Source organism: Dromaius novaehollandiae, chromosome W (assembly GCF_036370855.1).
Source record: "Dromaius novaehollandiae isolate bDroNov1 chromosome W, bDroNov1.hap1, whole genome shotgun sequence".
Lineage (NCBI taxonomy): Eukaryota > Metazoa > Chordata > Aves > Casuariiformes > Dromaiidae > Dromaius > Dromaius novaehollandiae.
In genome coordinates this window covers 13,855,758-13,882,259 of record NC_088130.1, presented here as the reverse complement: position 1 = coordinate 13,882,259, position 26,502 = coordinate 13,855,758, and the positions used below count along the sequence as shown (strand labels likewise).

The following is a 26,502-nucleotide window of genomic DNA, read 5'->3' as shown; positions in this document are numbered from 1 at the left end:
TAGCAAAGCTGGATATAAGTACACAAATTTTAAGGTATATAATTAATTGACTAATGAGTAGAGTTGTATGTGGAACTGTAGTACCAATTAAGTTCCTTAAGGAACTTATGCTTGTCCTATCTTATTAATGACTTCAGACCAAGAAGTACAAGTGGTGCTGATAAGATGAGGCAGATGGCAGTAAAGAGGTGGTGAAGAGACATTGTAAGTAAAGAGGCAAATTGGGTCTGGAGGACCTTGAGGGCTGAGTAATGGAAATGGAGGAAGTACATAGTACAAGAGGCCGAGTCAGGTATTTGGGGAGTAATAAATTCTGCTATAAACTGGAACTCTTTAGCTGGAAATAACAGAAAGAAGAAAGATCCACATGAATCACAGGAGAGTTTTCAGTATGGCGTGGCCATGAAGAAGGCAGGTACAATCCTGGAGTAAATACAGTGAAGCATCTGCAGTAGGAAATATGGGCACACCAGTGCCATAGTGCAAACTACTCATGAAACGTCATCCAGAATATTGTGTGCAGCATTGCTCACCCATGTTCAAAAAGAGCGAACTAGAACAAATGGAGGAAAAGGCTGATAGGAGTGTATGGGAAATGGAGATCCTATCTCATGAGACAAGATTAAATATGCTTGGCTCATCTACTTTAGCAAATTGAAGGGTGAAAGATAATATGTCTGATTATCCCCATTATATTTACAGAGAACGCTAAGGCAGGAGAAAGAACTATTTTAAAAAAACAACAATTTTTGCACAAGAAGATAGAAGATTTCTGGCTATCAGAGAAGTGAAGCACGTCACAGACTTCTAATAAGACTGAGGTTGAAATGATACTCAATAACCATTGTAGATGCAGTTACTTCATGTACCTGAAACAGATTTCTAATAGAGATTTTTTTCAGCTTTCTTCAGATAACTAGAAATGTATTCAGTCTTGGTATATTCCACTGGATATTGATCAGCTGGGCAACTCCGACAATAAATAATGACTGCTAGTCTTTACAGCTGGACTAGTAATTTGCAACAAATAATTTATCAGATCAATTTATCCTATTTGGGCTCATGAATCTGTTATTTGAAAACATTTCTAAAATTGCTCTTTTTTTGTTTTAACATCTATAGTTACTGCAGTTCCATGGTATATAAAAATTCTCTGCAAGTGTTGTGTTTCATTGTGGTTAATCAGGTGGCTTTATTTCTCTTCCCTGATCCTGTAGAAACATGACCAGCATGAATACAATCCTCTAATTTGTGGCTAATAAAACAAAACAACTTTCCTCCAAATCCACTCTTGAATAAAACTCTATAGCTTTGAGTTTAAAGAAATAAAAGCTCATATTAACCTTAAATTACCATTATCCCTACCTGATCAAGTTCCAGATTGAAATTCAGCTCTCTCAATTTTTCCAGCATGTTTCTTTGTGAAATAGAAAAGATTTAAAACACAAACTTGCTTTCTGTGTCTCATTTGCCTTTTGGAAATTCTCCTTGGGTTTTAGCAAAAAAAAACCCCAGTTATTGTTTCTTTAGTTTGGAGGGAAAATTAGAAAGTATATTTCTGGAATGAGATACAATATTTTAAAAATCAGCTTACAATATTTTGTTGATATTTCTTCAGAGTAAAAAACATTTCCAGCTTTCAGGAAAGTGCTCTGAACTGCAGGTCTCTGAATGTTATGTTATGTTATGAGCTTTTCAAGATTCATTATGATTAATTTCTGAGCTCTGACAGCATCCACAGTGTGCGAAAGGAAGTCCACAGACATAGGCGAAAAAGAAATCTACTCTGCTTGAGTATCTTAAAATTTGAAAAAAGATGGTGAGTGGGAAGTATCACATTCTCAGTTTTCCATGATGTTCCCCACAACATTTAAGTTATTTGTGATATTATATTCATTTCAACATAAAAGCTTAGCTGCTTATATCAAAGAAATCTGCTCCTCAATAACTTTTGGGCAAGCAATGGAACTGATTTGAATTAGTCTTTTAGATGGTTTGATACCAGAAAATCCTGGGCCCATCCTGCCAAACATCAGGAATTTGGAAACAAATATAGAGGGTATACAGAAAAAATTCAGTGTGTAGGAAGACATCTACCTACTATTGCTAGGCAGATATTAATACTGCATTTGCTCACAATTTTTTGTGTACGAAATTGTAAACTGACAATGCCTTGCCTTACTATGAACCAGACTGACTGGAAAAATGTTGGAATATGTTGCCAGATAAGACACCACATCTGACTTTGGGAAAAAAGGTATTAGATGAAGACTTCTCCTAGACTGGTACTCAAAATATTTTTCCTTCTAGATGTCTGTATCTCCTTAGAAACCCGTGAGTCAGGAATTCTCTGCAAAAGCAGCGTTTTGGCTAGTCCCGTAGCACAGGCACTGTAACAACAGTTCACAGAGAAGGGGCTGGAGGTGCCCGATATATCCATAGGGAGCCTCTCGTTTCAGCCCTGCCATTCGGTAGGTGAATGTCAGACTGGGAGGTGAGATGCTAAATCTGAAGGTATCCGAAGGCCAAGGACATTGCCATTATAAATAGAGCTTCTTCCTTGAGTTGAGACTGTCAGAAAGGAGGCAATGAAGAGATGAAACCAGGCTCACAGAATCTGGGCTAAAGTACCGGGTTTGCTGTCTCCTATTACACATCCAGAAATTACCAACTTCATGCCAAGTGTTAAATTGGGCAGTCTTAGAAGTCAGCTAGAAAGAAGTTTTCCCTTCACATTTTTTCGTTTTTCATATTTTGTTAGCTGGAGAGAGAGTGGAAGTAATATTGTCCATGGAAATATTGTCCATCTTAAAATTGCAGGTTACCCTTCTGATAATAGGAAAATGTGCTATTATCTGGAAAAAAAAATCTCGAACATTGGTGGTGTTTTCCAAACACATAAAAAGAACTATTCTTTTCAAAGAGCCAGATACTTTTCTATTTCTTAGAAGACAATAAACAGCATATTACCCAGTTTATTATATCCTTTGTAGAGAAAGACTCATCTTAAGTTCAGCTGATTTTTTTAATGCCTGAAAAGTTATGGTGCTTTTCTGCCTTTTGACAGTTACATGCAGGATTTTTTTTTAAGTTTACTAAGTTTACACACAGTAGTTTTTCCAGCATCTAATGGATGAGCTTTGGTTTCAGCAAATCCTTTGCCTTTTGGAAAGCAGAGAAACTCTATTGTCTGGCAATATGCAAGTAACAAGTGGACTTGAGAATGGCTCTGAGTGCTGACTACTGTGTTATCATTGCTATGTTTATCATGTGGTTAACTACACTCACATTTCAAGAGAGCAAAGATCTGATCGAAAAAACAAACCTCAGAATTCTCAGAATTTTTATTCTATGTTATCCAAATAGCTCATAAGCCAGCAAGGAGATTTTTCTCAAATTTTCAAGGAAATAATCCAACTTGAATTCAAGCGCAGGCATGTGAAACATCTCATCCAAACTTGCCTATTACTATTTCTCATTTAATAAGGCCTCCAAGTCTCACACCAAAGTCTTAGCCTCCTTGCTATGAATACAAAAAGACAGATAGTCTGTTATGATCAAGTTAGAAGACAGACAAAACAGTATTTTCTTATTTGCATTTTATGTAGTGAATCACCCAAAATGAAGATGAAATAGTATAGAAGACATGGGAGTTAAAGCTGTTTGGGTCTCTGAGGCTCATCACCATCTTAATTCCTAAAGCTTTAATTTGTATTTAGAGCATTTCAAGAATGTAAGCAAAGATTTTTGCAGATTAGACTACATTGGTGTTTCCCAGGGGCCATTGTTGTGGTTGCTGCTCATATAATACTGTAAATTACACTGTAATATTGGACAAAAGATGTATACAATTAACCTAACGCTTCCTTACTATGCTGTTGCCTTTGTGGCAAGCAACAGAGGAATAAGAGACATTCCAGCAATTGTGATTCTATGCAGGTATGTAAATATGAGAACATTCATTCTAATGTGCATCATTGGAAACTTGTGGGCCTTAATGTTAATACACAGAAAAATCCTGTTTTCCCCTTGCGACAACATGCCTGAATATGTAAGTTAAAACAATAAACTAGAATAAATGAATGAATCTGGAAATGGTAGCAAGGAAAAATACTGCATAATGTCAGTGCAGTGTGAAAAGTGATTTTAAAAAAACCTACCATGCTTTGCAGAAGCCTTACTTTGTTTTCCCAGATCTTGGAAAAACATTAATATTTTATGCTATGAGCATATGTATAAATAATATATAACAGGCTCATAAATTATTACTAATTCTTTTTATGAAGAGCTAAACATGAGTTATCCATTGCTATATGGACCAACAAGTGAACAGAATGCCATTTACTACTCATGTATGTAAGTGTGCTTATAAGATTAACTGGGATGTATCAGTATATTTTGAACTATTTCTAAGATCACCCCTGAGAACCGTGCAAACAAAACTGAGAAGCTCTAGTTCATTATCCCTGACACAAATGTTTCTAATTTCTGTAGTTTAACACTGGGTTGTAGGGTAGGTGTATCTGAGCTGATTTTCTGCAGGCCGGACATGTTGGTGGGGGTTCTCCCAGACCTGTTTTCTTTTTATAACTGGAAATTTTAGCCAGGCCCCCACATCTCCCACACAATGTGCAGCTGTACAGCAAGTTCTCCAGGATGTGGCTGCAATGGGAAAACATCAGGCTTGCAGCACACGTTAGACAGAGTCATGATGGACCTGCCGAGTGGGTCCAACCTCTCCCAAAGGGCAGGGAGAGTGAGCCTTCATGAGCATGTGCACAGTGCATGTGCAGTCAGTCTATGACATCCCAGAGTCTTTGATTAACAGGGAACACAATGATCATCTGTGCAGTGTGGAAACAAGACTTTTGACCCTTCCTAGAAATCCTGAATCGACTGCAGACAGGTATACGCTGCACTGAAAATCCTAGACAGGGACGTATAGGGCAACATGAGTCTGGAATGGCTTATTAATTCTTCATGAAAGCATGCATATTCTCATGATCAAGGTGCCTCTACAGTTTTACACAGCACCACCCTCCAGGTCCTCCAGGTTTGCTAAACTTCCTTGGATCTAGATGGACTGGGGCCACGGGGTACAGAAACAAGCAGGTTTCCCCAATAGTCAAGTCATCAGTTGCCACACCCTTAGCTGAGATACTGAGATAATGGACCCTTAACAGTAGAAAATTTCTAGGACAGGCTTTAGATTTTTTTCAGACCTCTAACACCACTTGCATACACCTTGCAAAAGGTCTAGTATTTGTGAGCAACTGCTACACTTCCACCTGCAAAGTTCTTTTAGGACTATGACTTTCGCAGGAAGTAAACTCAATGCTCTCTTAGTGGCTAACAACTAAAGGATGCACACACAGGCGTTAGTGTGCCTGCAAGGGCTTGCAGCTGCACAGTGCCATCCAAGGCATGTAGGCAGACTGTTTTACACAGGCTGTTTTGCATGTGCTCAGCGGCAGCCACATGGACTTCATGAAAGTGAAGCTTTTCATATCCTTTCATGTGCAGTAGCAAAATTAATTTACATCAAAAACCAGACAATTTCAAAATTGTCCTGTCACATAAAATTTTATGTAATGAGGACCTCCATTCCAGGGACCACACTGTTCTGGATTTTCCTGCCTTCCTATTCTGCTTTTAAAGAACATTTCAGATTGTTCCAACTAATAAAAAATTTCCTTTATTACAAGGAATGAATTGCCACCTTTTCCAATGATATTGAGAAAAAATTCTCTATGACCTTTGCTTTTTTTTTTTTAATCTATCTGCCTGTTAATCTGGAATTAAAAACTCTGAGCTCCGGGGTTGTTTCACAAGTCTTGTGCTCATGCCACTCCATTTACTGACTAATGGCTGTGCTTGCTAGGCAGCAAATACCTGTGTCGCTCCGAGGTATGACCCGATTCCACCCTCGGCTGCAGCCTAAACTAGCATTTATGGCTCAGTCTGTGGTGGATAGCTGGCTTACTAAGTTGACTGTAAGTAATGACTGGAATGGTAAAACAAGTAGAAATACATTTTCTTTTAGCATATTGGAAGTGATCATCCTGCCTCTTACAGAGATGGTTTACCTTGTGTACGCTCACACAGGACTACCTCAGATGAAGATCAGAATGAGAAACTTCATAAATGTAAGGTATTAAATTGGCAAGCAATTAGGCATTGAAGTAAAATTCGGGTTGAGAGTCTTCATCCTAAGAAGAATGCCCAGTGAGCACATTTAATACAACCGTGTTATGAATAGGGATCCTGATATTCACTTTAACTTGGTAAATTCTAAAGAGTGCATTCAGATTTGATTTTCTTTGATTGCTACAAATGTTTCAGATGCACAATAATTGATTGTCATGTGGACAAACATTTATTAAATTGAAATGAAAAATGAATAAAAAGACCATGAAAATACCATTTTATACTTGCAATGCTACCAGCTGGGAATAGAAATACCAAAACCACTCTGCATATGTGGGTCTTTAATCCTAAAGTGGGTGCCAGTGTAACAAATCCACAATTACATCAAACAGATGACATGTTTCCCAGCCACAGCCTATTTATTCAACGGATGTGATTAGAATTCAAGAGTTCTTATAGCAGTCCTTTCTCACAGGCATTTAGGGGAAAAACCCATTTAATTGTCAATGGAAAACTATCTTAAGAAGGTGTAGTGAAGATCAGTCAAAATGTTCATGACTTTACAGACTTTCTGACAATTTTGAGCTACGTTTTGATCAAATCCAATCTTAGCTCTAACCTAAGTATGTGATATGAACTAAGATTTTTGAGTGGAAATCTACTAATGAGCATAATCATTCATTCTTGAAACAGTGTAAAACAACATTTCCCTCTGAGTTTTTTGCAGAGTTTGAGGATTTTGACACCTTGAAACTGCAGTTGGAACTTGGGAGTTCTGTGAATTTGCATAAACAAAAACAAAGACAGTCCTTTATAGAGAAATCTGTCTTAAAAGTCCAGCTTATGGGGCATTACTATACTCCATGGGGCTAGCAGAGTAAGCAACACTGTGAGGCTGTCTCACCTGGACTTCTCTATGGCAATGCCTATGGTCCCTATTGCCTCAAAAAGGCTTCAGTGGTAATAGAGAACATCCTGAAATAATCCAGATCCTTCCTCCTAGGTTAAATTGAAAGGAACGTTACAGGTCAAGTATTTTTTTCAGTCTTCAGGCCCTTCTGGAAACACCTCCTGAGCCATATGAAATACTTTTGTCTAAAATACCAATAGCAAATAGAAAAGACCATCCGCATATCTGAAGCTCTGCTTCCCCCAGCTCTGCAAAAGCTTTCCAGCCCCAGGTAGCTACTCTCCACACTGGCTGCTCAAAGGAATTATACGTTTAACGAAGAGCCTCTCAGTATTTAAATCCATACTTCGGCGACCTGAGAGTTGGCCTCTCCTTTAGCTGCTCGTTCCTGTACCTACGTTCCAGCAGAACAACTACATTATTCAGTATGCAGCGAACCCCTCCACAACAAAGGGAACCGACCTTCACAGGAGGCTGGATCAGGATGGGTCTCATCACCCAGAGAGACGGGAACTTCCCACAACAACCATGTTTGGAGCAAACGTAATTTCACTTTGCTGCCCTTCGTACTGTGAGCCCTCTCTTCACCCCACCCCTTATTTCCAGTGTCTTCCTCAGCACAGTACCTGTTATTTGCTTATTCTAGATAAGGCAAAGATGAGATAGACAGATTTTTTTTTTAATCCTTGAAAGGACCATTCAGTAATGAGAGCATAGAAACCTGCAGATAAAAAAATAAAAAGGAGCCCAAAGGTGACAGGTTCTCCCACCCTCTTCTGAATAATTTTAATAGATTTCTAATTTAATAAATTACATGGAACTTCCACTTGATTGGAAGCTCATTACATGCCCTGCGTCTAGAGAAATCAAAGTGACCTGGAAAACTGATAGAGCAAACTCTGAGACTATTTCCTCTCTTTCTCCATTTCACAGAACTGAAGGATTATGTGTGACAGAATGAGACAGAACCACTACTAAATAAAGGAAAGCTCACAAGCTTTGGACTTGTTTTAGCTTTTCAATTTTTTTAACTTGTCTTCTGCCTTAGGCTCATTAAACCTCATTTGCTATCATTTCCTTTTTCCTTTTCATGCTTCCCAGCCACATATTCAAATTACTATTATAACTCTTCTTTCATTCAGCTTTACCATTTCCTTTCTAGTTTGCATTTACTCTCCTTGCTCCTCTTGTTATGGTCACTTCTATTCTGCATTCTCCTCTTTCTGATTTCCTTTTTGGTATCCCAAACACGCTTTCACCTCTTCTCTGTCTCATGTCTAATACGCAATCCCCTTTATCTCCTCTATTTTGAATTCTCTTCTTTACTGAGAGTATGATCTGGATTTGTCTTCATCTGTTCTCCTTTCTCTTCTTGCTTCATCTCTGTAGTTTCCCTCTCATTTTGATTTATTCAGAGCTCCTTCCTCGTCTATCCCAATCCACCTTGTGATAAATGTGTGATATTTATGTGATATATTAGTCACGCTCCCTCCATTCTCCTCATTTTCTGGCTGCCTACAGCTAAACTGTCTCTGCTGTTCTCTGCTGAAGAGAAGAACTGACAGCTGGATGGAAACAGCACCTCTAAGGTTTGTCTACACGTAACTGCCTTTGTTACAGGTACAAATAAGTTACCAAAACCAATAACATAAATGCAGCTACCCAAAAAAGAAGGAAGTTTTCTGGGAATGGATAGCTGCCTAGGATAGGTCATGGTATGTCCTCCATCTATAGCAGCAACAGAGCTAGATTTCACTGAACTAAATGACAGGTCGCTGGCAGGCCTCTGCTTTAGTCCTATGGTTCACAAACCATGGTAAAGATATCACGCATGCATTTTAAGCCATTCGAGAGTGGTACACAACCTGGTGTAAAGCAAGAACAAATGTGGCCACTGGCATCTGTATGCTGATCCTGCCAGATGTGGTACTGACAGACAAGCCTGTGGACTTGACGTCTGGACTGCATCTTCATTTAATATTGGACCAATACTAAAAACTGCTCCAAAGGACAACTCCAAGTGATGGTAATAAGAAAATACGATTTGTGGCATGATATCTTCTTTCCATTTTCACAATGATCTTTGCAAAAGGACAAAAAGTTTAGAGAGTCCTAAAAACAGGCAAGACATGAGAACGTTCTAGGTAAAGACTAAAAGTTAGGATTTCTAAGCCTCAGAAGCCAGTGACAACCCCCTTGGCTGCTTCCTACAGGATGTGAATATATTGCTCGAAGCAGGCATTAAGTTCAAAGACACGCACACAAGAAATTTTGTGAATTTCAGTCAAAACATAATCTGTCTGCCCTAGCGGCCAACTGTTTATTAGGCCAGTACTACAGGACCTAACTGGCTTCACTCTTCTTGGAGCTCATCAGCTGTAGGTAATGGCCTAAGAGACCAGAGTTTCAATAACATTCCCAGTCTGTCTTCTCTGCCTTGGTGCTTTCCCTGGTTCCCTTTGGATGTGAGCCCTATCACATATTGCAGCCATCACTTTACAAAGTTTTCACAGTAACATAACCAACTTTATCACTGCCCCAGGTTATATACTAAGGAGTTTCCCTTGTTATATTTTGCATATTTGTCAATATAATGGGCACTGTATGATCTCATATGAAGCCATACATTTATGTAGCTCTAAGGTGAGACCTAAGGTGAGACTCATCTGTTGAAAATCAAGTCCATGAGAGGAATGAATGGATCCACTTGCACCCTTTCAATTGTTTATGTTTCTGTGCCTCAAGAAAAATTTTTAACCCATACCTGCTTTCACAAGCCTCTCTGAGATATTTTTGGCTCCAATGCCAGATTCACAAGCATCATGAATCTTGTGATGAAAGAAGCTCAGGTTTCCTATGTCAAATAAAGCCTGAAACCTGTGAAGCCTCAGACAGTTCTGAGTTTTACTCAGGCTTCCCAGAGCTCTACTTTACAGTAGGATCCCTCTACTAGAAGGAAGTCTGCGCCTACATCTTTCTAGCTATGTAGTTATGAAAATGCATCTAGCGCTGCACAGAATGTGAAAGAAAAATCTGAAATAAATGAGAATTCCAATGCATTTGATGATGGTGCAATGGTCAGAGAAGATGCCAGTGATGACAATTGAACGTCCCTTTGCCTTCCCAGCCCCCTTCATATATTCTCAGGCATAGGATGACAAAGGGAAGTCCACGGGTCACATGAACAGATATTGTCGACATATTACACTGTCCAAATTGCCTTCTCCATCTAATCAGCTCACTCAACTTTTTCCACCACTTCCTTATTCAGGAGTAAGTTCTTCTCACATGCCTACCAGAACTGAACTACATTTGCCAACTCTATAAAGACTCATAGATTAAATGCAAAGATATATATACCAATGTCTGCAGTCTTTCTGTTTCAGAACAGCATGCCATGTGTAGACCAAACCTTTGGCAGTGAACAGTGTATTTAGAATAAGAACGATTGTAGATTTATAATGAATAGTAGTATTCCATATGAAGTCCTATGAAGTCTAGGAGACTATTCATCCAGAAATGTACTAATCAAGAAGAGTAAGAATACCACAAGATGGACCCTATATAACCTAAGGATTTGGTCTGGAAATCTTTGTAAGAAATATCAAGGTGGTTCAGTGTGTGGAACTCTGAGCAGCGCAGAAGGATTCTGGGGCAAACTACACAGAGGTTTGTGGGTTTTTTTAAGGAAATAAAACCAAGACACTGACCACTGCAGAGCTGCTAGAAAAGTGGACTAGACACTAGCCCTTAAAAAAATTGCAGCACAGAATATTTACTTTTTTTCTGTTGTCCTTGCATGGTGTTGAGAAGATGAAGCACAATGTAGGTAACACTTCGGGTATTACTCTTGCAGCAGGAGAGCAGGAGATGAAAACTAGTATTGAGGCTCACTAAACACATCTGTCACACCAGCTTTAACGTAAGTGTACTGTACAGCTTGTTCTTCAAAGCCTTGTGACGCAGTTTGCCTACTCCAGAAAGGTGACCAACTGCATGCAGTTGGATTCCTTCTGATCTATTGCCCACATTTGGCTTTGAAGAAGAAAGCATTTTGTCCATTGTTTGGATTTACAGACTTCAAACAAATAGAAAGAGTGTGTTTGTTAAGGGAGTTTATGAAAGATGCAAAATAAACCAAACTACTGTTTTTTTGAAAGACATCACCTACAATTAAATATGCAATTAAATATGGCTTGATGTTGTTTCATACGTATCCTCATTTTTACTTAATTTTGGGGTCTTCTGGAAAAAGAATCTTTAAAAATTTCCAAGAAAGGTCTTTTTTTTCTTTACAATTGTGAAATGTTCAGATGGCTCTTCCTGAAGAGGAAGGTGGTAGTTAGGTTTATGAAGAATAAATAATTTTCATAGTGAAAAAAGTCTTTGTTTTTCCCATCAGTAAAGGCTACGCTACTGTCTAGGCTACATTACCTATCCTTGTCATTTTCACTGCTGATGATAGTGAAGTCCTTTTGCTTCATTACTTCCCTTCCCCAAGATTGTGCCTCTTAATGTAAAATGGCATAAATCTAAGTAGCAACTTCTGGTATTAAGTTAATTTCCAAGCAGACTAGCAAATAAGCCACTTTTAAATCATTAGAGCAATCATTAGATCATTTTTTAATTTTAATCCCTGAGGGCAACTGTTAATCCTACTGTGAACAGTACTGCCTCCCTGGTTGGACTTTACCTTTTCCCAAAGCAAATTTTAAAGATGTAAAATCTCTGTCAGAGAGTTACAGAGCAGAAAATTCTGGCAGTACTCTGACCAAGATTTAAATCTTTTGATATATGAAGTTTTCAATACAACAGTGATGTCTAGTTTTAAAAGAAAAATATCATTAGTACATGATGAAAATGTTTACAAGGCTATTTGTCAGATTTGCAAATATCTTACAAAGCCCTTATTCTGCATTTCTAACCACTACTGAGAGTAAATTATCCCTCTCTAACACATGCCAAACACAAATCTAAACAGAAAAGACCCCTGTAAATGAAGTACAAATATTTGCTGATAGAACAGAGCAAAAAATTGGCAGATTTGATGCTTTCATGCAGAGTTAGCAGCAAGCTACAGTATTTGTTATGTTTACTTGACTTTTCCGATTATAAAAACCCAATTACCCTCTACTGAAAATATTTAATTTCCCTTTATTGAACATAACCTGTGCAACCAGTTGGCAACTGGATCCCCAAATGCCTGAACAATACGATATTTGGTAAACATAAACCATGGGTCTAAGTGCCATGGAAGCCTTGCTGAAATGGGATTCGTTCAGTTTCCAAATAAAAGCCAAAGTAAAAGGAAATAGGCTGAAATGACTGCTCCATTCTCATAAGTATTTATTCAGGCTACAAAATATCACTCTACAAAACAGTGCACTTTTCTTACTGTGTGGCTTTCTTTTAAGAATAGTCTTAATTACAAAACAAGGTACCTGGCAAGAATGGCACAGTATATAGATTCATTGCAATACTCAGTTTATACTTGTTGGTATATATGTACTGATATATGCAAGAAAAAATTATTGCATACTTCCTGAAATAGTTATGCATACACAAGAATACACTGTAGGTGTATGTATGCTTTCTATGCTGTGTCTCCAGATTCTGGTGACAAGTAATTGTAAAAGTTCTTTTAAAGAGAAACTTGACAGTATTTTTAATTAATTCACAACCTCTTTTACTCAAATTTGAGACTTTTATATAGCCTACATGTGACCTACATGTGTATGAATCAATCAATTGTTTTCTTGCCTTTCCCCATGGCTGCAGTAAGATCATCCATATGAAGGAAAGTAGCACATTCATGATGCAAGTCCTTGGCAAACATGCTCAAAGCTGTTTAAGGATTTGAGTCTGATTTCAATTAATAGTAATAATTATACCACATGAAGTGAAGGCCTTAATGCAAACAAGAAGAATAAACTGCATATTATAAATAAGCCAAGATGAGCACAAAGCTAAGAGAATGAAACTTGAGGTAGGACTTTTTAAAGAGATATTCTGTAAGTATTGGTAAAGGGTCCTTTTATCCTACATGAACTATTTTGAGACTACATTTGTAATTTTAGAAAGCACTCTTCTGGCTAAGAATAAAATGGGTAAATCCTTGGAATGTCAACCTATGGGAGTGTTTTTCTTCTTGAGGATGATTAAGTCCTTGGATCAGACCTATGAGCCGAGTTGCTACAGTGGCAGCTATCCTAATCTAATGTCTGTGGAGAGGCAGGAATGAATATTTTATGGCCTGTAACCTCCAACATGCAGTTTGTGGACGAATTTCATCTCTGGTTCTAGCTGGAGGCATGGCCGAGTCTGTCACAATTCCCAGTAATGTTCTGAACATGAGGTAACGATGTACATATTAGCAAACGATCAGGTCGTTGTAGCACATTTCATAGAAATGCTTTGTTAATGTCCAGGAATGTCATAATTGGAGGATCTGCAATAGGGTGTTTCAAGCAATTACATGCTTCATTTCTTTCCTTTCTCTGTTTAGCAGGTGCATAATCTGATTGGCAATGCATTAAGTTCTGTTTCTACAGCAGCCATTAGCATTTTCCCAGGATAGTAAAAAAAAAGACTAGCTGTGCTTTTACATTTGTGGGATCATAAGAAGTTCATTAATTTCTAATCCAACGCCTATTAACAATACCAGGTTTCTGAGGAAAACTGTTCTGCCTCATCTTTTTAAACAATTTCTTTTGAAACTTTTTTTAGCACCATTGTGACCCACTGGAAAGGACATGTAAGAATAGGATATTTGGGGAAAAAATATCTGCAAAGGGAAAGAAAAATCTACAATATGTGCTGAAGACTTTGCAGGCAGCAGGGGGAGGAGGGAATGTATTGTGTGTGGGATTCTAGAAAAACAAAGACATTCTTAACATTTTAGAGGAAAAGTTGATCCCTAATAACTCTGAATAAAACTGAGTTTTGAGACACAAGATTTTAGAAAGACTTTAATCAAGAAATACTGTGGATCGGAGGAGCTTGAGGAATGCAAAAGAATTAAAAAAAAAAAGAGTAATTGAATGCTAGGAACAATATTATGGCAGAATATCCCTTGAGAACCAAGGCCTTTTCAATCATCCTTGAAAAGATAACCTTAATATGATCCAACATCATACTTTCAGTGCAAATAAGGCAAACCATGTACTGCATTGCATTAGGAGAAGTGGGTCCAGGGCACGTTATTATCCCCTCTCATCCATTCTACACTGGTGAGGCAGCACCTGCAACACTGTGTTCAGGTTTGGGCTGCCCAGTTCAAGAAGGATAAGGGAAAACTAGAGATCAGCCAGAGAAAAGCTGCTAAGGTATTCAGTGGGCTAGAATGTATGTCCTATGAAGACAGTTTGAGAGAGAAGGGCTTGTTTAATCTTTTGAAGAGGAATCAAAGGAATAATCTAATATCTACCTACGACTATCCAAAAGGGAGTTACAAAGACGAAGAAGTCAGCCTCTTCTTGCTACAGCCAGGCAGTATATCAAATGGACATGGCCACAAATAGCAGTTTGGAAGCTTCAGACTGCACTTAAGGGAAAAAAACAAATTAAAAAAAAATAAAATTTTTCCTAGTAGGGTAATGCAGCACTGAAAGAAGTTATTTGTATAGATGGTTGAACATCCATCCTTGGAAGTTTTCAGACATGCCTAGAAAAAGCCATGGATGAGCTTACCTAGCATTGGTGATGGTCCCACTTTGACTGAAGACTGGGGACCTCTAGAGGTCTCTGTCAGCCAACATGATACCTATCACTCTTGGAACAGCTGTCAACCCTCTCGCATTTGAGGTAGTGAGACAGAGTTCAGCATTAAGGACACTTCTAGAAGCAGTGAATCAGAAATCAGTAAAATGGCAGCAGTGAATGATGTCAGCCTAACATGCTATAGATCCCTAAACGTCAAGAAAAAGTGTAAGTGTAACATCATAGCTCAAAACACAGCTGCAGTCCACTTAATATATTCCTGGAAAATTTATCTTTTGAGCAGGAACACTTTACTGCATTTAAAATCTCTGTGCATTCCTCTTGAAAATTTCTACTCACTAATGCAATATTCTTGAAAAATGATGAACTAAAACTTTTAATTCCATGTTTCAGTGTAAAAAGTTTTACGCTAGCTGTCAAATTTTCCTTGTGATGCTGTGCAAATAAGCCATACAGTAGAGGTGGTCAGAAGGATATTTTTCCTTCTTTCTAGTGTATATTTTAAGATGATTAACCTGCCTTCAAATTCCAGCAAAAAGTTCAGGACTCAAACATTCGTGTGAATTGAAAACCCAGAAACATTTCTGATAGATCACTTGCAACATTTCATTTTGAACTTGAAACAGTTTTGGAAAAGTTCATATTACTTTCACTACAAAACCATGTATTTTGAAACTTCATGAGTTTGAGACAACTGGTAGCTCACTGCAAGAGACAATTGCTGGGCTGCGTTAAGATCATCTTCACTTGTGAAAATAAGAAAGACCTGCCCTGAGCACCGAAGCATCAAATTGACCTCTAGCTAAATGCACAACTCACTGACTATCCTGAACCTGCAGACTCACAGTGACCCACAAATGCAACTGTACTCTCTGCTTGCCTGAAAAGATTGTTGTTATTATTATTATTATTATTATTGAATTAGTAGTGGAGACAAAACAAGAGCTATGGAAGTGGTAAAATTTGAAAAAGTGGTAGGAAAACAGAGTATTCAAGTGAAGTCTTTCTTTTCCCTAGTGATATAAATTCATAGAGGGTATAGGGCAAGCTTTTTATTATTTTTTTAACAGTGAAATTTGTAACATTCAGGAAATTAGATGCTGCTGAATGACTGAGAACCATGGCTTGTTAGGAAGAGAAAACAGTTCAGTCTTTCAGAATTATCTGGCATACTTAAGGGCCTGATTTAATCTTAAATTTTATAAGGAGACATTGTTATTTGCTTAATCTATCTGAGAGGAATACAGTTTTCTATATCTTTAATAGGTGAACACAAGCTTGAAGTTTCTCTTTGTGCATAGCATCTGATCCCAAACATCCAGAAGAGCTATCCCCACACTGAAGAAAGATACAGTTGAAGCAAAGGAAAGTAAATAACAGGAAATGACAGGCCTGGCATGTAAAAGTCAAGCAGGCTTAAAAATAAGAATAAAATCTGCTTTCAGCACTATTGTCCAGGGAGAGGCTGTGAAATAAGAAGTTACCAACTGTTTGTTAGTTCCTAAATCTGTTCTGTTTTCTATCCTGCTGCTCTTTTGTTTGGTGACTAGGTGAGAATTGTGCCTTTTCCTGACTTTCTGGAGAACAGAAGTCTGATGCTGTCAGTGTCTTTTTTCCGCTCCGCGTGCTGACTCCTGAAAAGTGGTAAATAGGGACACGCACGCATGGCTGCACACGCTGCCCTTTGGCCGAAGGTCCCCCGCAGCAGTGCTGCTGCCCGTGCTGGGCCAGGGAAGTCCCTATCCCGCTAGGATGGGTATGGGGAAAGGCAGCAGAAAGTGGCCATCTGCTTGGCTGACCCACTAGCGCAGGTGTTCCTCATCTCGCCCATATGGCCACATCTCTAGTCACTAGCAGCAGGGCAAAACTCAGTCACCTGCTCTGAAAGTGAAAGAAAGCAACGCAAGGCAAAGATAAGGAATTCGCAAATCCTTACAGTGCTGGGCATTTTGTTTGCTGAAGTTACACCGTCACTCAGATCTATAAACCAGGAAAAATTCTGGGCTTCACTGAAGCAAGCTTTATAAATCTCACTAGCAACCTGCCAACTTAACAGTCCTCTCACATTTCTGTCTTTGAAGAAGTGTCGTGAGACCCAAGTGTTCTTATATTTACCAGAGAGAGATTTGGGAGGGAGAGGTCACCTAGAACAGGGAAGAAAAAATGTATATATTCTTCGGATGGGAGGAGGTCCAGACCAGAGAAGAGAGATCCTTCATGGTTTTGTGGGTTTTTGTTGAGGTCAGAAGTTCTGAGATTCACCTGTCAATGTTCCAGTAAATAAATCTTTTGTCTAAATCTGAATTAAGTAAATCTCTGAAGAGATTTGTATTTTAATATGAAGTTTTCCCCCCCAAAATTTGTGCTGTAAACAGAATATGCTCACATTTTTCCCATGCATGTTCTCAAAATAATTATTATTTATGGCATAGTTTTCTATAATTTGATTCCATCATATATGTCACTTTCAAATGTGACATATTAATGCTGGTCAACCTAGCTATCTCCATTTGCTAAGGACTCTCACACACACACATGCACACACTGCTAAGAATATACACACGTACACGCACACCACTATCCGAGAAAAAGTGATATACACCGATATCGTAAAAAAAATAAGCCTGGATTCCTCCCATTTTGATTTACTGTGGCATGAAATCACTCTATCTGTCCAGTGATGCTGAAAGATCTAAGTGGCACACCATTTTAATTTGAGCACAGACTGTAATCTTGATACGGAAAGCTACATCGAGCACTACCACCACACTGGTTAGAATTCAGCCTGTCGGGCCTGTCTGCAATTCATTATCCTCTGACAGCTGAGAGGCTAAATGTGTTTCCTGGTCTCATTCCAGTTTCCAGTGCCTGTATCACAAAAATCATCAACCTTCTTGGCCTTAAAATTGCATGTTTACAGGGAGTTATCAGCAGAAAGGCTGTGCATGTGGCCACTTTTGAAAAACGAGTTCTGTTTTCATTCCTAAACATAGCTTATACAGGTCAACGCTGAGGTTCACTTGCAAGACTGAGAAAGTCCTGCCTGACTACTGCCCAACAGGATTTGTTCCCTATTTAGGGCACAGGTTCAGCTTCCAGAGCTGATCCTTTTCTCCTTTGATTGCAGTAAAAGTTTCTAATAACTAAATGAACTTAAGTAGGAGCAAAAAAATCCAAAATATTTAGAAAAAAATTATCTCCTCATCTAAATTAAGCTTCTGTAATATTACAGAAACAGCAATAAGAAAACAAAACAAAACACCAAAATGTTCCTGGGTTTGGGCTATGAAAAGATAGTTACAATAACAGGCATGTTCAAGTCAGAATATTATCTTTTATTTTACCCAGGCAGAGGTGCTTACTTGAAGGATTATTTTTTCCTGCATTTTATGTGGGAAAGTGGTACATGATTATAAAAGAAATAAATATATATCAGAGAAAAATTTGGGCTCCAGTCTGATCATGACATGGAATAGATCATTGCAAAAATGATCATAACAGACCAGACCAAAGGATCATCTAACCTCATATGCTCTCTCTGACAGTGGCCAATGACAGCTGACTAAGAAGAGGTGATAAACACAGTACAAACATATAGTAACATTTCTGTGGGATACCCTCTCTGCCTCTTAATATCTATGGCTCAGGGACTACTTCAGTTGCGGGGAATAAAAGGGGATGGCCATTAACACATTTTTTTCTGTGACTTACAGAGAAATTTTCTGAACATGTTTAAGTTTAGGTGTCTGCAGTAGCTCGCGACAATGAATTTCTAGATATTATGTGAAGAATTACCTCCTGCGTTTAAACCTGCTACCTGCTAATTTCATTTGATTCCCACAGCTCTTATATTCTGAATAGGAATGAACCATCACTTCTCCTGCAACTTCTCCGTGCCATGTAGGACTTCATACACCTCTATCTCAGTCATCTCTTTTCCAGGCTGAAAAGGCCTTTTCTGCTTAGTCGCACCTCATAGAAAACTCTCCTTTACTTTTTGTCACCCTTTTCTGTACCTTTTATAATTCTATTATTTTCTTTATGAGATAAAGGGGACTAGAACTGTATGCAGTTTTAAGGAGATGTAGCAAAGATTTATGTCTAAGTTGAACTGAGGACCTTAACAAAAGCTGTTTGTAAGCTACCAGAAACCCATTCAGCTCTTTCATTTGTGCTGTACTATCACCCACAGTACTCTAGAATCAGATTGTATTAGCTTTATTCACCATTATTTACTTTTATTAACTCATGTTCACCATTTTAGATAGCAGAATAAAAATATGCAGACCCTATTCCCTTTTCAAACTCCTAGTGTCCCTGATACAATTGTAATTATAAAATATTATAGGTAAAATGTTACTCACTTGTATTTATCTTCTGAAGTGAAATGTGCTTTTCCAGCTGTCTACGAAGTTTCACCTCTGCTCCATATTTACCAGTAGTGCCATTGTCAGCCAAAATGAAATGGGAATGCATACTGTTGAGCACTGTCAACTTACTCATGGGATTGGACATCGTCTGGTATGGTCGGACCACCTGCATTTTAGAGACAGAGGAAAAAGATAGCACTAAACAGAACAGACCCTCTGAACTGAATCGGTTATGAGATACCAGCCGACAAGATGATACAACAGGAAAAAAAACCCACCAAAATTGTTTGTGAATAGCTATTTGAGTATTGCACTTGAGCATGGCTGTCTTGCATGTAAAGAACAGAAAGTAACCCTAGCACGTAAGACAGTGTGGCCACCTCCTGTAAAAGTCTTGTAAAGACCGACCTTTTAGAGGCAGACACTGCTTAAAGGGTTTTTCAGGGTAATCTGTTTCAGTGGCCCCAGCAGCCACTGATTTGTTGGCAAGTCCAGCTCTGGGTCAGTCCTCCAAAGGACTGTGTGACCACACAGACGTTTTCCACCTTGCTTGCACCTATCTTTCAATGGCCTTGACACAAATCCCCTTCTTATCATCCTCTTTGGCTCTTTCTACATAGCACCCACCAGTCCCGCGGCCCCGGTGTGCCACCTGCCAGAGACCTCCTGGGGGCTGCCACTGGTCCTGCCTCTGCTCAGACTTACTGGTCCCATTTATGTGGGGGGACCAGCACAAGGGACCCTCTGCCAGCACCTAAATACAAGCATAAATCTCTGCAAGGAGAAAAGACTTGGGTCTGCAGAGTAGTGAATGCGATTCTTGGCAGGGTGTACACGTGGTATTATATCATGTTTTTTCTTTGGAAAAAACTGTTGGCCCAATCTCAGCACAATACAAAGGCAGTTGCTTGCATTCACAACAGCATTGCAAAGTTGCCATTCAACAGGGAATTTGCTACGTTTCCTTTGATTTGTTTTCATCGGGGGAAATTATTTTGTGGACAAACAAAGGAAGTTGTTGCAGAGCTGTCCCACTCATACCCTCCACTCAGACCAAACAATGACACTGGGCCACGCTGGGCTGTCAACTACTGTGGTGGGTCTCCAGTGACGTCAGTCAGACTGCACTGATGTGACAAAAGATTTCATCTCGTATTGAGGGATTCTGGCTGATCATTCAAAGCCACTTGCTAGAAATATTGCTCTCTGCATTGTTTACATAGGTCTGCCTTTTCTTTTTGGAAAAACAAAACTCCTTCTGAAAATTTGTAAGTTGAAATTCCTGGTTGAAATAATGCTGAAGTGACTTGTTACAAAACTCAGCTGTGCTACGCTTGATCTGCAAGGAATTTTCTTCAAGGCTCTGGCATTGTTCTTTTTGCAAATCTAACAAAAATTCAGTCCTTTTGGTGCACAATAATGTACATTATTAAGTGTTGGCAAAAGTGCTTGCAGACAGACAAATATAAGCTTCTTAATTTCTCTCTAAGCTTCTCTCCCTTTTGTTATTTAAAAGGGCTCTTTAACTGAGAAATAATTCTTTATAAATAATATGAGTATGTTTGAATATGTCTTTGGCCAAAGACTTTGTTCTTTCACTTGCCAATGCTCGCTGCACTTGGGTCAATTCTTTGATGGCAAACGGAAACCCACAAACCTCTGCTGCTGCTATAAACTGTCAATACAAAGGCCGCTCTGTAAGGTGTTTCTCCAGCGAAAGTGAAGAAATAGTTCTGAGAAGACCAAGAGCGGAGCTGGCCAACACCAAGGCACTGTGCCCTCTGCTGCAAGAACAGGTGGTAGCCTCGGCTTATATTTCTTTCAGGCTATTTCTTTTGGTGGCCCATTCATAAAACATTTATTCTACAAGGAAATATAGGTTAACAAATATCAATATGCTGCTGGAATATGCTCATTAGCTAGCTTCTACAGGCACAGAAAGCATGTCTCCTATGCCACAGACAGGAAAATAAGATTATTTCATACTCCCTAAAAATCAAATAAAATCAATTTAAACAGTTACAGGTTTTGTAGCTGATACCTGTTCCATCTCTCAATATAGAGGACACAGGCCAGCAAGATCTTTTAGGAGAGGAAGGACTTGAGTTGCCCATTCCTTGCATGATTACAAGAAAAACAATCAGTCGATGGGAATACAATTTTACTATAGGCTGGCAGTTTGTCCTCAAGAGCAACTGCTCAGGGTTTTCTAACAGGAACAGCCTGATCTGCAGTTTTAATGAGCTGCAGCTCCAAAACCTCCACATCTTGATTTGGTAATGCTGCTTGCAGGCAGATTAGAAGGTAATGCTCTGGTTCTGTGTCTGCTGTTTAACTACAAGGTGAATCATGTTATTAATAAAAATTAGGAATGTGAAAACAAGAATACAATTATTTTCAATGGGACAGTTCACAGCATGCACAGTTCACTAGCTGAAATACCTTTTTTTGTAATGAAGTTCACAGACCATATCATGAACTCAGACTCCTATCCTGATTAAAGGATAAGCAAAATCTTCATGAAGGCAACAAAATCCTAAGCTTTGAGGTTCTTTCCTTGCGGCGAATTGCTTTGCTACAACACTCAGCAGATTTTCAGTTTCCCCCTCTTACAGTTCCCATTCCTTTGTTCTTTTCAGTCATCTCTTCCATTTTACAGGCAAGTTAAAAGGTTGGAAAAAGTTCAACTTTAATGCTTTCTCATCCTCTTTCTGCATCAAGAAGGGGGAATAATGGCCCCTAGCATTTTCCTCTGCAGAGTTGAAAGGAAGTATTTATCCTCAAGACAGCTCCTCTAAATATAGGTTAACGTATGTGCGAGCAGCCACACTGCGAAGCAGCACTCCTGCTGCCAAAGCAACGGCCTTTGGTCAAGAGGCCATGAGCTGCACCAACCTCAGTGAGTGCATTTCTACCCTGCGGAGGCAGCAAGCTTGAATTAAAAGCACTAACATACTCGGCTTACACCCTCTGTGGGCATTGGAGGCTCAACATACGGATAACACTTGAAAATAACTCAAGGTATCTCACTGCAGAGGATGAACAAATTAAGTAATTGGGCGAGAGATGTAAATTAGGAAATGTAATTAGGTGAGAGAAGAGAAACGAATCGTATGAGTGACATCCAAGACATTGAGATCTCAGAAGAACGGAGGTCAAAAACCATACTGGTCCATTCGCTCGGTGGTAGGTGCGCAGCAGGGGCCAGGCCTGTCAGGTCCTGGGGATTTCCATTCGGCCAGCTCTGAGCCCCGTTTCCAACCAGGCTGGGCAGCGGCACCGGGTGCCGGAGCCCCCAGAGCGGGGGACAAGGTGCAGCACTGACAGCAACTGGGAACTGGTCCAGGAACCGTGAGAGGGGCTCCAGCTCTGACGCTGCTCTGTACCAGGCCCCCCAGCACATCTGTCGGTAGCTCCCTACGCACGCACGTGCCATGCGATCCAGCCCACGAATCTGAGCAGTCGGGGGGAGCCACAGCACTTCGGCCAAACTTCATGTGTTCAGCTCACTGGTACAAAATACAAGTGAGATGCGTGCTTTGCTTCTTGGAAACCCAGCAGCTGTTGTTCAGCCTAAGCCTTCTTTGTAGCCTCACAGTTCTGCGGTACACCAGGGAATAAGGTTGTTTTTGGCATTATTTAGAGGCTCCTGGAAGCGTCACTCTCCAGCACCTCTGTATATGCTGCACAGATGCCCGTCTCCAGCGTGGCCTCAGGCATGCTCCCCACATGGAGGTTTGCAAGGAGACAGGCTGAATCTCTCTTCCTTGCATCTTTTCCTAGAATAATTATTTCCTGACTAGGACTAGGCCTCTTAGGGGGCTCTGATATTTTGACACTAGATAAAAGCTATACTGAAATGAAATTGGGAACTAACTAGCTATGTTTTTTTTTTTCCAGCAATTCAATTTAATCTCAAAGCATAATATATTTCTTGAAAATAATTGCAAAATATCTACCAAAACTAAGTCAAAATTGGTAATAATAAATTCCATGGTGTTATAAAGCAGTATAAAAGATATCTTAAGATAATCTTAAAGATTAGCTGCCTGAGGTTTGTAGACTTTGTCCTTATTCTGAAACCTGCAGAAAGTAGTTAGAGAAAAATATAATCTTTCTCTCACTGTAAAAACAAAGATGTATGAGGGAGAGGAGGAAGTGACTTCATGCCATAAGCTAATATGACAATTAAGATGAAACAATAAAAAGAAAACATGTAGCTCATCTTGCCAGTCCTTAGCCTGATGCACATGTTGTCTGGCAAACAAATACAGAATATAGAGCAACTAACATGAATGGTGGGCTTTATGACAAGACTCACCAGCATGTGTTTTAAAGGGTATGGTTTAAAGTGGTGAGATTGGGCTACATACCTATCAAGCATGACAGTTGTATGACTTTCTTCATATATGTGAGGGGTGAAGAGAGATTAACTCTTAAATGGTTTTCCTGGTTTAGATAACGTTTGGTAATGTCAAGGTGGCATTCTGGAAATGCAGGTGACTTGCTAGTGACAGAGCAATATTCAGTTGAAGTCCCTTGCAATGAAGGATTTACAGGTGAGATCATGGAGAAGGGAGAGGGTAGGACTTTGTGTGTAGGTGAAAATAAGTCTTTCTCAGTTAGTCTAGCTGTGATATATAGTAAACAAACCTAACTCTCTAAGCTTTCCTCATTAGTCATGTTTCTACATCTCCTATTTGCTGTAGTTAGTTATGAACTTTCCTTGATTCCTCTTAAAACTAGACACAGGACCTTGGAGCAGGCCTCACCCATGCCAAATGCCACAGAAATACGTGATTCCATCTGTCACATACCAGTCCTGCTACTAGGTCCCAACATAACACTCATCCTTCTGCAAAAGCATCATGTTATTAAGTCATCAACTGTTAACAATTATTTGGTGAACCACTACAATACGGTGGGATGTCTTTCCTGAAGTAGCTGATTAGTCAGTTATTGCCCCAGGAATTTAGAGAAGTTCACAGTAGCACTTCTTCCATGACAGGCTGCCTTCAAACAATTGCTCCAGTTAATAGGATCCTCTAGATTTCTGATCCTGCCCTCCAAAGTGCATACAACCTTCCCTGTTCCATCATCCAAATGATTACTGAAAAAACTGAATATATGACTAACTAAGCAATTACAGTAGGACTGCAGAGTTCTACTGTGAGTACTCTCTGAGCATCCTAGAGAAAACTCTGCTATGACATGTTTTTACTCCAGTTACAGTTAAAAAAAAAAATCAGCAACTGCACTGAAATCAGATTGGTTACTGCGAAATTGCAGGCTTTAAAAAAATCAGAAGCATTATCTAGACACAGAGTGGGAAAGCCAGGTTTTATTTTATAACAAAAAAATCTAAACTTATGTTTAATCCAATACAAATTTGGGTTTTATACTAAAATGGACAATTTTTGCTCCTCGGTTTTGTCATTTCAGCTGCGTGTGAGAGTAGGTTTCAAGTAGCAGTATACGCCTTGCTCAAGTTCTATTCAACTTATTTTTTCTGAATGTTCTGAACAATGTAAGAAAGCAGGCACTGATTGTGAGTAAAGTCCATAAAGAACAACTGCACTTGGCTGCAATCCTGTTTTCAGCACTCGATTTCTAGGGAGTCAAAAATATAATTTGTTCTGGAACACAGGGTGCATGAAAGAGGTTGATATGTATGTGTATATATATATCTATGTATGTAATATATATCCCATAATTTTCTGTGAGAAAGCGGTTTTCTTTCTGATAGCACTTTAACCATTTGTGCCACAAGTCTACAGGGCGGGTTTATATTGCGGTTTCTGTGTTCTGCTGCACTAACTCATAGCCAGCCACTATTGCTTCCTCCTGATTGGGTAAAACCTTTGCTAAAAACAATAATTATTCTGCTTTCTCCAAAATTTCTGCTGAGCTTCATTTTTGCCAACATAGTAGTTGTTGACTGTAAGCCACCAATCAATAAGGTAATATGGGGAGAGACACACACTATCACCTGGGGCTATAAGTGAAACAAATGAAACCCAAGAAATTTGCAGAGAACTCAGGAATTTTTCCTCCCTCAGGTTCTACATATATAAAGATCTTATAGGAAGAGTGGAGCAGTGGGTTACATATATTTTGCAGTGATTCAACATAGCAGCACGAGAGCTCAATTTTGATTTCAGCTAGTTCAAAGAGATAAAGGTTTTGGGATTTTTTTGTTCTCAAAATTTTACTTACTAAAATATTGCATACCTTTCAAGTTACTAGGTAATATACCACAGCATTGTCTCTAATCAACAGCATATCCTAGTACGCTAGAAATGTCTTTTTGTTCACTAAGTCACACAATAAAAACATATTTTGATTTGACTCTCAAATACAAGCTCCTTTGGACTAAAATGAGACTTATTTGAAAGATCTTGCAGAGGAAAAGAAAAGTACTGAAATCACTGTCCTATTAATCCAGGCCCTGTGCCCGGAGGCACAGCGAGGAGACCAGGAATTAAACCCAAGCAAGGACTGAACAGACTCTGAAAGGAAACCCAGCGATATCAACAGTAAGTGTGCTACAAGGGTTTGCAAGGCGCACTCTTTTGAAAGGAACAGTGACTTTGTACTTAGCAAGAAATACGCTCGTGGCAGAAGCTTTCCGTGAGGCTGAGTGAGCCACCTTACTTTCTCATATTTTCTATTAGAGAATTGGGAATAAGGCAACGGACTACCACTCCCCTCCGTGCTCTGTTTTTAAATTAGATGCTGAGCGTATCAAGATGAGCACTATTTTGTGCTTTTGTGGTACTGCAGTAAGACTAATCTCATTTGGGACCTTGAAGCAACCCCAAAACAAATCGCTTACAACAGTAATAGCTTGCTTAACTTGGCCACTTCCCTTTACGGCTCTGAGGAAAGCCCTTGGGCTTCCTGAGAGCTGACCCATTTGAACGGGTTGGTAAACATAATAAAACTCAGCCACAACTTCAGAAAACATAAAAGCCAAACACGGACTGGAGCGTTAACTGTGGCACAACTTTGCCGAGCAAATCTGGTGTCCACGAGGCAGGGGAGACAGCACGCGTGGGTGCACGGGCGATACAGAAACCCCCTCCCTTCCCATAAATTTCCCATGACCAAGCAAATTTTCTGTATCTGACGCTGCTCTAAGGAGCGAGGGTATGTTTTGACTATTCTTTGGTTTTGATCATAATTTAACTAGACATAGTTCACGCATGCATAAAGCCACATTGATGTTGGAGTTCAACAAGCCTTTTGCTATCGGTTGACTTCCCCCCCCGGCGTAATCCTTTGTGCCCTTTGTTACTTGCTTAATGATGATTCATTTTACATGCTTACGGTACTATTTATATTTCCCCTTCTCAG

The 26,502-nt window shown here is 39.3% G+C and overlaps 1 protein-coding gene across 2 annotated transcripts in view; it reads right to left on the bottom strand.

The window, feature by feature from the left end:
• The window catches only part of LOC135323498 (transient receptor potential cation channel subfamily M member 3-like), a 285,214-nt gene that overhangs the window by 107,213 nt on the left and 151,499 nt on the right, over positions 1-26,502 (bottom strand). For both annotated transcript variants that reach the window (XM_064499862.1, XM_064499864.1), the window contains exon 6: positions 19,141-19,312. In XM_064499862.1, coding sequence (XP_064355932.1) covers positions 19,141-19,312 — 172 coding nt within the window. The remainder of the gene's footprint in view (positions 1-19,140; positions 19,313-26,502) is intronic.